Source organism: Mirounga angustirostris, unplaced genomic scaffold, assembly GCF_029215605.1.
Source record: "Mirounga angustirostris isolate CCGP_5_RB_7025 unplaced genomic scaffold, mMirAng1.0.hap1 SCAF_2, whole genome shotgun sequence".
Classification (NCBI taxonomy): Eukaryota; Metazoa; Chordata; class Mammalia; order Carnivora; family Phocidae; genus Mirounga; species Mirounga angustirostris.
Window position 1 is genome coordinate 40,406,954 of NW_026991710.1, and position 12,708 is coordinate 40,419,661.

Consider the following 12,708-nt stretch of genomic DNA (forward strand, 5'->3'; position numbering starts at 1 on the left):
CTTGTAAATTATGTGGATAGTCATTCAGTGAATGTTAGTTGAGCATAATCCAATGTCAAACATATTAGCATATCTAAATTTGAGGTTCTACTTTGTACGGTTTTATATGGAAACTAAACCATTTGAGTTTCAAATACTTTTTCTCACTTCCATTAGCGTGAATGATGGAACTGGCTCTCTCTGCATCACTCACAGCATCTATTCTGGGCTGTAATGGGAAGGAAATCATGGCAGGGGCGCCTGGGCGGCTCAGTCGGCTGAGCAGCCGACTCTTGATTTCAGCTCAGGTCATGATCTTAGGGTCATGAGAATGGAGCCCCACGTCGGGCTCCACGTTCTGCAAGGAGTCTGCTTAAGAGTCCATCTCCCTCTCTCTCTCTCTCCTCCTCCCCTGCTTGCTTGCTCTCTCAAATCAATCTACGATCACAACTGTAGGAGATAACACAAATGTAATTAATCGTGTAGCTCTGAATTACCGGAAATTATGCCAACTTTCCAGATTTAAAATTGATTTTTAAGTATATTGAAATTGGCAGGTGTGGGGTTTTTTTTAATCTAAAAATTATTATGCAAAAGAATTCTGGTACACAGGGACAGATACTAGTAATGTTGTGTAAAAAGTGTCCCCAATCTCAAGGAGCTGAATATAAAAGGAGAGAGAAGATATAAACTAAACTCTTAAGTGTACAGTTTTCAGTTTTCACTTAGAAAGCCTTGAGCTATATTAACCGACTTAGACTCTTGGAGATGGAACTCATTTACTTCAAGGCAGAGGGATGTAAGAAATCACTTTGTCTAATCACCTAATTTATGTAGGAAAAAGTTTATATTACATGCTCAAACCATGCAGTTAAATAGTGGCAAAGATAAAACCAAAGGCTCCAATTCTAGTTTAGGGTTAATTCCTTATTTTCCCTTGTTTCTTTCTTTACACAGGTGATTTGACCATTCCTTGTAACACAGTACAGGATTTGGAGTCAGCCTGCCTAGATTTGAATCTTAATTCTAACTTTTCTTACTGATTTTAGATACATTGGCTTCTTTGAGCCTCAGCTTCCTCATCTGCAACATGGGGATAATAATAGCATCTACTAGACATCGTTGTAAGGACAGAGATACTGAATGTGAAATGCATACTACTATTTTCTCAACATTTCAGTTTAAAAAAACTTCACATTTTTATTATAATCATACAATAACTTTTACAGTGACTAGAAATGCTTAACAGTGTAACCAATATTGAAAAAGATGAACTCTGATGTCAATGCAGAAGTTAATTTTAATTGATGACTGCATCTTCCCCATATGAACCTATATTCCTATTAGAATAATTTGTAGGGCTTAATTTATCCTAATTTAATATAATGTTATATACATGTACTTTAAGAAAATGTTACTCTTATTTTCACTGACTTTTATACTATAAAAAAGTTATAATTTATCCAATCACAATTTCACCTTTAGAGAGGCCAACATGAGTGTATGTAACGTTACTCTCAGGTTTGCTTTCCCAACTAGACAATTTATCTGCAGAATACTAATGCAGAACAAAAATTTTTTGAAGAGGCAGATGCAGCAAGTACAATCTAACTTGGACTGTCTAGATATCCATCAAGCTTATCTGCTGAATGTTATTAAGCTTCAGTCACAAGCTGGTCGTTCATTTTTATTAAAGCAAATTTTTCATTACTAAGCCAATATTTCATTGAACCTAACTTTGACAAAGATTGTTCTGATAACAAAAATGAAAAGTGTTATAAATTTTATTTTTAGGATTATCAAACAGGGACATTCGAACACATAATTTTACCTGATCTAGAGATATAGCAAAAGTAAGAAGAGGAGACTTACCTGTGCATCTGTGTTTATCCTATACAGGTCGTCTTTGGCACCAAATGTCCTCTTACAGTTGTCTAACCACTAAAGAAATAAGTAACCGTAAATTTTAACATGGTGATTGTACAATGCACAATGAAATTGGTAATAAAACAGCCTGTGTGTATAAAACAACTTTAAAAGTTAACCTGAAGTTCTGGGATTGGTTATAGACCGAGCCTTCAATCTCCACTTGAGCCTAATTATTTATGTGCAACAAACCAGAGCAGGATGATACTGTAAACACAATGAGATGCACACACTGTGGTGCTTTACTCACAGAAACGCAATGAATAGTCTGCTCTTCTAGAGACTTGTGGTGCTCCATTTCAGTAAAGAGTATTCATTTTGCAGATTTTATTGGAAATCGTCACAACCTATACCTGACCTTTGTCTAATATAAGATGGGGAAATAAAAGATGTGCTTCCCGCTGGAAGCACAATTTAATAAAGGCAACTTCAAATTACCAGGTCTGTTTGCTTATCAGAAGTGTAATTCTCAGAAGACTGGTGTCCGTTTTAATTAGTAAAACAGAAACCAAAATCCATTTTAAATCTTGTTTTTACTTCTTTTCCTTCCTTTTGGACAGTAATGAATGACAAACATGTTATCTCCCAAGAATATTGGATATAGAAGGCATGTGTGGTTTTTTCCCTTACCCATGGGCTATTCCTAAAGTTGGCTATTTATTTAAGGTATCTTTTCTTTGGTCAAATAAAAATAATAGTATCGTAGTTCAGTGGGGGAAAACATTGGAGGTCATGGAATGTCCGAGCTGAAATAAAAGCTAAGAGCCTCCAAGTGAAGCACCTAGGTTTTGACAGTTTGATATTATTGTCTGTTCTTCTTACTTCCTAGTTCTTTGTGATCTATTCAACATAAAACTAATATATGTAAGAAATCATTCAGACTTTGAGAAAAACTATTAGCTACATTAAGTATACTCTCTGAAAATATCTCGGTACTACCAGGCATTTAAAACACTCAACTGTAGCTTAACATTCTACATGCAAAGAATGAAAATGAGACACCTCAGTTATTTCAAAACAATTCTTTGACCTTATGTTGCTTTTATTGCGGTCCCTTACACTGTACAGGCCCATCGGCTTTCGCTTGACAGCGTGTCTGAGGAAACATGTTAAGCTTTCCTAGTGGGACACGGCAGCCAGTACCAGCCAGTGGCAGAGGCTACCCGGCAGGTTTCTTTGTATCGGCAGCACCCGGCTGAAACCTGCTGTAAAATGCATGGGCTCGTATTTACTCAGAATGTTAAAATGCATATACACCTAGTCATTCTCCCTAATCCAGCCCAATTTGTCCAAGTATACTAATTATTAGAAAAAAAAGTAACTGAATATTTAATGCCTATTCTTACTAAATATGATTTTTTCTACTCTATGCCCAGTGATCTAGCATTTTGGGACCCTTATTCAATAAATTGACTTTTTAAAATTATTTTTTTTTAAAGATTTATTTATTTGAGTGAGAGAGAGAAACAGCATGAGAGGGGAGAGGGTCAGGGGGAGAAGCAGGCTCTCCGTTGAGCCGGGAGCCTGATGCGGGGCTCGATCCCAGGACTCTGGGATCATGACCTGAGCCGAAGGCAGTTGCCCAACCAACCGAGCCACCCAGGCGCCCAGTTTATGACTTTTTTTTAAAGACACGTCCCAAGCCTGTAGTCCCATGGCTGCATGCCAGCCTGAACAGTACAGGTCCCCACGATCCCAGCCAGTGTATGCAAGACAGTACTCTGTGTACAGCATGTCTTCCAGTTCACAGCCAGTCTCCCTGCCATTACTCTTTCTTTACCCAAGGCTCAAGTGAAGGTTAAAACTGAACAGGAGAGGTTGGGCTTCTGGGCATGATGGAGTAGCCTGTATAAGGCCAATCCTCCAAGGACAACTACAGACGCAGAATACCATCCACCAGGACTGAGGGAGTTAGGCCAAAGCACTGAAAGGGAGCCCTGTGTAGATCCCACGGTTTATTCCAGGGGATCTGCTTACTCAAAGCTTTGCTTGGTCCTCAGGCAGAGAGGCTGACCAGACAGCCGTGGCCTGGGGGGTGTGGCCCACAGTGTCACTGAGCTGGGAAAACAGGGTCATCAAAGGCGGGGAAGTATGGAGGGCCAGGATGCTGGAGGAAAGGGGACTGCAGAGAAGGGACCCAACCGTGTGCAGCTTCCCTCGCAACACTGCCGCTCCAGCGTTTAACATGCGCAGGAGGAGAGGCTAGAGAACCAAGCAGCAGCAGCCGGGAGGCTAAAAAATCCGAGAGATTTCTGGTCTCCTGGTGTTGAAAAGAAGAACCGTTCATTTCCTGCCAAGACGGCAGGGGTCCTGATGCACACCCCACACTTTCACTCATGATCCTCAGGAGGCTCAAGGAATAATGGAAGACTATCTTAACTACAAGACTATAATACTAAAAACTATTAGAGGGGAAAACTGAGTAACAAGAAATACTTGGTTCATAGACCCAGATAAGAAAGGAGAAAAAAAGGTAACAAAGAATAGATGGGGGGCGCCTGGGTGGCTCAGATGGTTAAGCGTCTGCCTTCGGCTCAGGTCATGATCCCAGGGCCCTGGGATCGAGCCCCGCATCGGGCTCCCGGCTCAACGGGGAGCCTGCTTCTCCCTCTTCCTGCTGCTCCCCCTGCTTGTGCTCTCCTTCTCTGTCAAATAAATAGTCTTTAAAAAAACAAAAACAAAACAAAGAACAGATGCGACAAGTAGTGAGATGGTAGCTCAGAAGGAATCATTTTTCTCCCGCATACAAATATTTGATTCAACACAATTTATTGTAAAGAACATTCTTTTCCCACTGCATAGCAACAGCACGTTTGCTATAAATTATTACACACATGTATATATGTCTGTTACCGGGTTTTCTATTATATTCCATTGGTCTAGTTTTCTATTCTTAAGCCAATATACTCTTGAATTTTTTAGTAAGTCTTACTGGCTGGAAGTTTAACACTGTTTAGACTTTGTTGTTGTTCTTCATGGACAAGGTCTGGAAGACTATTTCTGTGAAGGACAGAGTAAAGATTTTAGGCACTGCAAACCATTTATTCTCTATTTTAACTATGTTGCAGTGCAAAAAATAGCCACAGACTATGTAAACAAATAGGATGACTATGCTCCAAAAAAACCTTTAGAAAAACAGGCAGTGGGCCAGATACGACCTACGGGCTGTAGTTTGCTGACCTGTGTTCAAGACGGTTGCTTGCCCTATAATTAGCTATTTGTACGTCCATATAAATTGTAGAGTTAGCCTGCCAATTTCCATTAATAGACAATCTGAGATTTTGAGTCTCCTGATTCATGACATAGTACAGTCTTTAATTTATTGGGCTGTCCTTTAATTTCTCTCAGTCATATTTGAAGTTTTCCGTGTGGAGGTGTAGCACATCTTTAGATTTATTTGTAGGTGTCTGATGTTTTCCTCTTGTACGTGGTATCTATTGCTGTATCACTAACCTCTCTAAAACTTAATGGCTTAGGGGGCGCCTGGGTGGCTCAGTCATTAAGCATCTGCCTTCGGCTCAGGTCATGATCCCGGGGTCCTGGGATCGAGCCCCACATCGGGCTCCCTGCTCAGCGGGAAGCCTGCTTCTCCCTCTCCCACTCCCCCTACCTGTGTTCCCTCTCTCACTGTGTCTCTCTCTGTCAAATAAATAAATAAAATCTTTAAAAAATAAAAATAAAAAAATAAAACTTAATGGCTTAAAACAACCAGACTAATCTGCTGGCTGGGAGTTTCTTCTGGCCTTGCCTAGGGTCGCTCCTGAGTCCCAGTCCTCTGACGACTTGAGTTGGCCTCCCTTCGATGCCTGGCATGCTAGCTGTCAGCTGGGATGCCTCCACTCTCTTCCACGGGGCCTCTAACTCTCTAGGAGGCTAAGGGTCAAATTCGTTTTCCAGCGTTTACCCAATTTACACTTGGACTGGAGTGATGGCAAAGCACAAGCTGCAAAAGGCCTACATGCTAGGCTCAGAAACTGCACAGCACTGTTTCTGAATTTGGTCAGAAAAAGGCAAGGATACCTCAGACTTCAGAGGTGCGGAACTAGACTCCATCTGTTGACGGAAGGAACGGCAAAGCCAAGTTATAAAAGGGTGTGGACACACAGAGGCATGGTTTATCAAGGTCATTAATTGTAGCAATCTATCACAGCTTCAATGGGAGGCAAATATTTCTGAAGACACAAAAGGCACAAACCATAATGGAAAACAGACGGATAACTTGGACTTAATTAAAATGAAAAACGTGTGTTCATCAAAGGATGCTATTAAGATAGTGAAAATGCTAGCCACAGAGAAGGGAAAAAATTTATAATACGTATATCCAGTAAAAGGCCTGTGTTTAGAAGAACTCCTACAAATCAGTAAGAAAGCCATAAATAACCCATTTACAAAAATGGACAAGACACTTGAAGGCACAATTCAAAAAATACCTAAATAAAATATCTATTTGAGCAGGTGCTCAAACAAGTCTTCAGGGGAAATGCAAAATAATATGATAAAATACAGCACACCCACCAGAATGACTAAAATTCTACAAGGTGGAAACACCAAGTGGTGGCAAAGATATGAAGCAACAGTAACTCCTGTACACACTTCTGCAGGGATTATAAACGGATACAGCATGTTTCAGAAAACTGCACGGCAGAACCTACTAACGTCGAACATACGTATACCCCATGACCCAGCAGCTGTACTCCTAGATACTCAGATATGTGAACATAAGCACACAAAAGACGTGCACAAGAATGCACACAGCAGTGTTACAGTACTCCACCCTTGTCTGTGGGTGCGGGCACCCCGTCAGTGGCAGCCCAGAAGCAGTGACCCGCCTCTGACCTATCACTGGAAGGTCCACAGTAGCCTGACGCTGTGTCACAAAGCCTGCATCAGTCCCCCTCCATCGCATCCTGAAGGCACTGTATCATGTCATGTCATCACAAGGGTGAGTCCAGTACAGTAACATATTTTGGGAGAAAAAGAGACCACCTTCACACAACCTCTTTTACAGTCCATTGTTATAATTGTGCCATTTTATTACTGTTAATCTTTCACTGAGCCTACTTTATAAACTTCATCATGTACAGGAAAAAACACAGTGTAAACAGGGTTCCGGTACTATCTATGGTTGCGGGCATCCACTGGGGCTCTTGGAATGTACCCCCCATGGATAAGGGGGGACTATTGTATTTGCAAGATGACCAGATCTTGCCCGATACTTTCCCAATGTCGAAAACTCTTCCCTCTTTACCAATGTCATTATTCTATCAGTCCAAATGTAAGATTTCCTCCTCCCTTATAAGGGGAGAATACTTAGAATAAATACTTAGTATCTAAGTATTTTCTCATACCATATGCTTTCCCTGAAAGAATCCCCCAATCTAAAATTACTGTCTGTCAAGGCCTGAGGTCTGATCTCTATTCCATGAAGTTTTCCTAATAGCCCAAAGTGACCTCTCTTTGGAAATCACAGTATATAGCATCAGGTCTGTTAGACCTGTACAATTTTGTGAAGTCTCTTTCATTGCCAGTACTTTTATTTATATCTATAAATTGACACTTTTGTTACTAATTATTTGTATGCAGTGTTTGTGCTTTATATTCTTACTGAGTATATTAAGGGAATAAGAGCCAGGTTTTATACTCTTCATAGGCCTTTACATGTGAAATATATATATTTTTAATTAAAAAATTTTTAAAAATTAGTTTCAGGTGTAGAATTTAGTGATTCATCATTTACTTACAACACCTGGTGCTCATCACAACAAGTGCCCTCCTTAATCCCCATCACCTATTTCACCCCCCGCCCCCCCCAAGGAACCCTCAGTTTGTTCTCTATAATTAAAGAGTCAAACTCAACACCCAAAAAACAAATAATCAAGTCAAAAAATAGGCAGAAGACATGAACAGACACTCCTCCAAAGAAGACATACAAATGGCAAACAGACATGAAAAAATGTTCATCATCATTAGCCATCAGGGAAATTCAAATCAAAACCACATTGAGATACCACCTTACACCAGTTAGAATGGCAAAAATTGACAAGGCAAGAAACAACAAATGTTGCAGAGGTTGTGGAGAAAGAGGAACCCTCTTACACAGTTGGTGGGAATGCAAGTTGGTACAGCCACTTTGGAAAACAGTGTGGAGGTGCCTCAAAAAATTAAAAATAGAGCTACCCTATGACCCAGCAATTGCACTACTGGGTATTTACCCGAAAGACACAGATGTGGTGAAAAGAAGGGCCATATGCACCGCAATGTTCATAGCAGCAATGTCCGCAATAGCCAAACTGTGGAAAGAGCCGAGATGCCCTTCAGTAGATGAATGGATAGAGAAGACATGATCCATATATACAATGGAATATTACTCAGCCATCAGAAAAGATGAATACCCAACTTTTACATCAACATGGATGGGACTGGAGGAGATTATGCTAAGTGAAAGAAGTCAAGCAGAGAAAGTCAACTATCATATGGTTTCACTTACTTGTGGAACATAAGGAATAGCATGGAGGACATTAAGAGAAGGAAGGGAAAAATGAAGGGGGGGAAATCTGAGGGAGAGATGAACCATGAGAGACTATGGACCTGAGAAACAAACACGGTTTTAGAGGGGAGGGGGGAGGGGGGATTGGTTAGCCCGGTGATGGGTATTAAGGAGGGCACGTACTGCATGGAGCGCTGGGTGTTATACGAAAACAATGAATCATGGAACACTACATCAAAACTAATGATGTATTGTATGGTGACATAACATAATAAAATAAAATTAAAAAAAAAAAGTCTGTTTCTTGGTTTGCCTCTCTTTTCCCCCCCTATGTTCATTTGTTTTGTTTCTTAAATTCCACATAGGAATGAGATCATATGATAATTGTCTTTCTTTGACTGACTTATCTCACTTAGCATAATACCCTCTAGTTCCATCCATGTCATTGCAAATGGCAGGATTTCATTCTTTTTTATGGCTAAGTAACATTCCAAAGAAAATATGGAACACTTCACGAATCTGCATGTCATCCTTGCACAGGGACCAAGCTAATCTTCTCTGTATTATTCCAGTTTTAGTAGATGTGCTGAGGAAGCGAGCACTACATGCGACAGGTATTTAATACTAATTAATGAAAGATCCATCTATTCTAGGAAAAAAATATCTACTCTATATAGTTTGTGTGAAAAGGAGAAAACAGTTTTCAGTTTTTCTGCCCCTGCTAATTGAAAACCTTCCCTCTCGGGAACAGAACTAATTATTGTTTTGCAGTGCCAGATGGGGGATGAAGAAACATCTCTTCAAAAGTACGATCTATAATCTACTACACATCTCTTTCTCCCTTTGCTTGCCCACATACACATCGCAGGAAAGAGAGCCCAGCTTTGGCATGGGTTACACATTTTCTAGATCACAACAGCATAGTGCATTCTCAGAGAGCTGATGCTTTTATTTCCCCACTTGCACTGTGGACAGAAGCTATGTCGTCTCCACAAAGAAGCTTTCTATAAAGCTATAGTTTTCCATTGTGTTCTTAGGCTCTTCGAGGGCTGATTTCTAAGAGCCAAAGACAGGAATTCACTGGACAGAGAATTCAGAGGGAGGGCCCATGTTTCTCAGTAAAACCCCGAGGCAAGTGCTAAGAGGTCTGCTTTTCTCTCTCGGCTGGAATTCAGCTGCCAAGTTAACATTTCTAGTGTCAAAAGCAAGCTACTTTTTTCATATGGCAAAAGGAGACTGACCTGCTCAGCTGCTTCTCTTTTGGCATTGTATGTATCCAGGTGTTCTTGCAACTCCAAAACACTGAACTTGAGTGTTTCCAGCAAACCGCATGACATCAGCTGTCAAATCAGAAACATTGATCCAGGTTATCACTTTTTTTTTTAAGACTTTATTATTTGAGAGATAGAGAGTACGAGCAGGGGTAGAGGGAGAAGCAGGCTCCCCGCTGAGCAGGATTCCAGGACCCTGGGATCACGACCCAAGCTAAAGGCAGACAACGACTGAGCCACCCAGGCGCCCCCAGGTTATCATTTCTGGTCATAGTCATGAGACTGGCAACTTTTGAGTCGTGGAATTTCTGTTAGTTGGTTTTTGGCCCAACTTAGTGCCGGCGTCCCTTTACTGCACTCTGTCCTATACGAAGGGCTGACCTTTCGCTGAAATAGTACAAACACAGTGGGATTTCAGGGATGCCAGCAAGGACAAGCATGCCTTCAAATGCTTTCAAGAACTGCCTTAGGTGAGAAATGGCATGCCAGACCAGTATATACCTTAAAGATAACACCCTTGAAGCTTCTTAAATCTTAATGCTCTAAATATATATATATATATATTTTTTTTTTTTAAAGAGAGAGGGAGAGGGAGAATCTTAAGCAGGCTCCCATGTCCAGCATTGAGCCTGATGTGGGGCTCGATCTCACCACCCCTGAGATCATGACCTGAGCTGAAATCAAAAGTTGGACGCTTAAATGACTGAGGTACCCAAGTGCCCCTCTCTACATATCTTAATACATAATCTATGAGCATGTTTGGAAACAAAACACGAAGACTGAGCTCTGGGTTCTTCATGGGGGTAGGTCTAGCCCTCTCCTACCCACTTTTATTCAAGAATCAGGAAAGAAGTACCCATGTCTAGAGTAGGACTCTCTAGCTTCCCCATCTAGGACTCTGTGAAGGGTGAGGACAGTGAGGGCTCAGAATCAGAAACAGTCACAAGTCACTGCATCTAATACACTGGAATTATATTTTGCGAGATATTTATAGTCAAATTGAAAATATAAACCTTTACACTTCAAAATTCTGAATTGCCTTTAAAAAAAAAAAAAGACCATTTACTGATTGGTGCCATTCAAATTTAGTCTTTATAATAAGCCTTCATATAAAAACTTACTGTTTCGGGGCGCCTGGGTGGCTCAGTCGTTAAGTGTCTGCCTTTGGCTCAGGTCATGATCCCAGAGTCCTGGGATCGAGCCCTGCATCGGGCTCCCTGCTCAGCAGGAAGCCTGCTTCTCCCTCTCCCAGTCCCCCTGCTTGTGTTCCCTCTCTCACTGTGTCTCTCTCTGTCAAATAAATAAATAAAATCTTAAAAATAAATAAATAAATAACTTACTGTTTCAGCATCCACAAACACTGTTGGGCATTCTGAACACATCATCATCACTTCCAGTGAACTTTTAAATTTGGTACCAATGCGTTGCAGACTCTCACCAAGAAAGCTGACTGCCTCATTAGTTATATCTCCAAACTTTCTTTGAATTGTCTACGGAGAAAAGCATTAAAAAATTTTAGTGTTTCATAAGGCCTTTTTTCATCTTTAAGGAGCATAATTTATAATTAGGGCAAACTTTTATTTTAAAATTATTATTGTAGTGATATACAGAATTCTAATAACTGGTCTGTAAATCCATGTTTTTAGTCTCTTCTTTAGGATATGTTAATTTCACAAAATGATCAAAAATTTACAAAATCGTACTACTGAAAAAAGAAACTGATGATTCATGCCATTCATCTCCCCATTCCTGAGATTTTTTTCATTAGGAGAGATAGAAGGAATACGTGCTGCACATCGTTGGAAATAAAGTCCTTACATGTCTGAAGAACTAGCTCTTCTAAAGTTCTACCTGAAAGAAACTTTCAGTAAATGCAGTTTACTATGTATGCTTGGCTATGGGCTGCCATCTGATTTAATTAAAGTCATAAACATGCATTAAGGGTACTATCTTCTCAAAACTCAAGAATACTCACTGATGTAAAGTAGAGAGTGCCTTACCCATAATGAGCACTCAGGGACTTAGACTACATTATCAATGGTATAATTATACAGATAGTTAACGTGTACCCACATGTGTATGTGCCGCACCGTCGGGTATCCTTATAATTTAATAATAATAAAAGCATTAGCTACAATCTCAAGCATCAGGAAACAGAATATCATTGGAAAGAAAAAAATACATAAATAGGAAACCAAGTAGCAGTGCAAAAGTACAGAATAAAATAAATAAATGCTCTGCTTCAGGAGCGCTAAACAACTTCCCGGTGGGAGAGACTGGAGGTTGGAGTGGCTGGAAAAGCCCCACTGAGAATATGTACTTAGCTGGGTCTTCCAAGATGGGCGGCATTTGCTTGGGTTGAGAGGAAAAGTGGTAGGTAGTTCAGAGCATAACGACTGACCTGGTGTTTCTCTGTGCTTTAGTTTCCCTGGCTACAGAACGCCAGAAATACATCTACATTTCTTTTTTTTTATTTTTATTTTTTTAATTTATTTGCGCGAGAGAGAATGAGAGACAGAGAGCATGAGAGGGAGGAGGGTCAGAGGGAGAAGCAGACTCCCCACTGAGCAGGGAGCCCGATGCGGGACTCGATCCCGGGACTCCAGGATCATGACCTGAGCCGAAGGCAGTTGCTTAACCAACTGAGCCACCCAGGCGCCCAATACATCTACATTTCATAGGTCTGTTCTAGGAATTAAATAATGTAAAGCATTTAAGCACAATGCCTAGCTCATATTACTATTTCTACAGTTGGAAGCAATCTTAGCTAAAATTTGTGAGATGTGTGGAAACACAGCCAATTAATTTAGTACTTAATTATAAATTGTTTTAGGATAGTGACTGTAAACCCTTTGAAGGCAGGGACCATGCTTTCTATGTTTTTTTGGCATCCCGGATGGTGCCCACCCTACTGCAGAAAATTTATCAGATATTGCTTTCAAGTTTTATTTTAGTTGCCTGAAGGGAGATATCTGTATTAGTCGTTTATAAATTATCAGCAGTACAATGGCGTCACAATATAAATTTAAATAATATCACTATCTT

General features: G+C 40.4%; 1 protein-coding gene and 1 non-coding gene across 10 annotated transcripts in view; both read right to left on the reverse strand.

The window, feature by feature from the left end:
• Positions 1 to 12,708, reverse strand: part of FRYL (FRY like transcription coactivator) — a 259,892-nt gene that overhangs the window by 5,339 nt on the left and 241,845 nt on the right. For all 9 annotated transcript variants that reach the window (XM_064584457.1, XM_064584461.1, XM_064584460.1 and 6 more), the window contains 3 exons: positions 11,004 to 11,153; positions 9,634 to 9,732; positions 1,852 to 1,920 (listed from right to left, as the gene is read on the reverse strand). In XM_064584457.1, the coding sequence (XP_064440527.1) occupies positions 1,852 to 1,920; positions 9,634 to 9,732; positions 11,004 to 11,153 (318 nt within the window). The remainder of the gene's footprint in view (positions 1 to 1,851; positions 1,921 to 9,633; positions 9,733 to 11,003; positions 11,154 to 12,708) is intronic.
• On the reverse strand, positions 8,888 to 8,994 carry LOC123849078 (U6 spliceosomal RNA). The gene has a single exon (XR_006791923.1). It is a non-coding gene; the product is annotated as a U6 spliceosomal RNA (small nuclear RNA).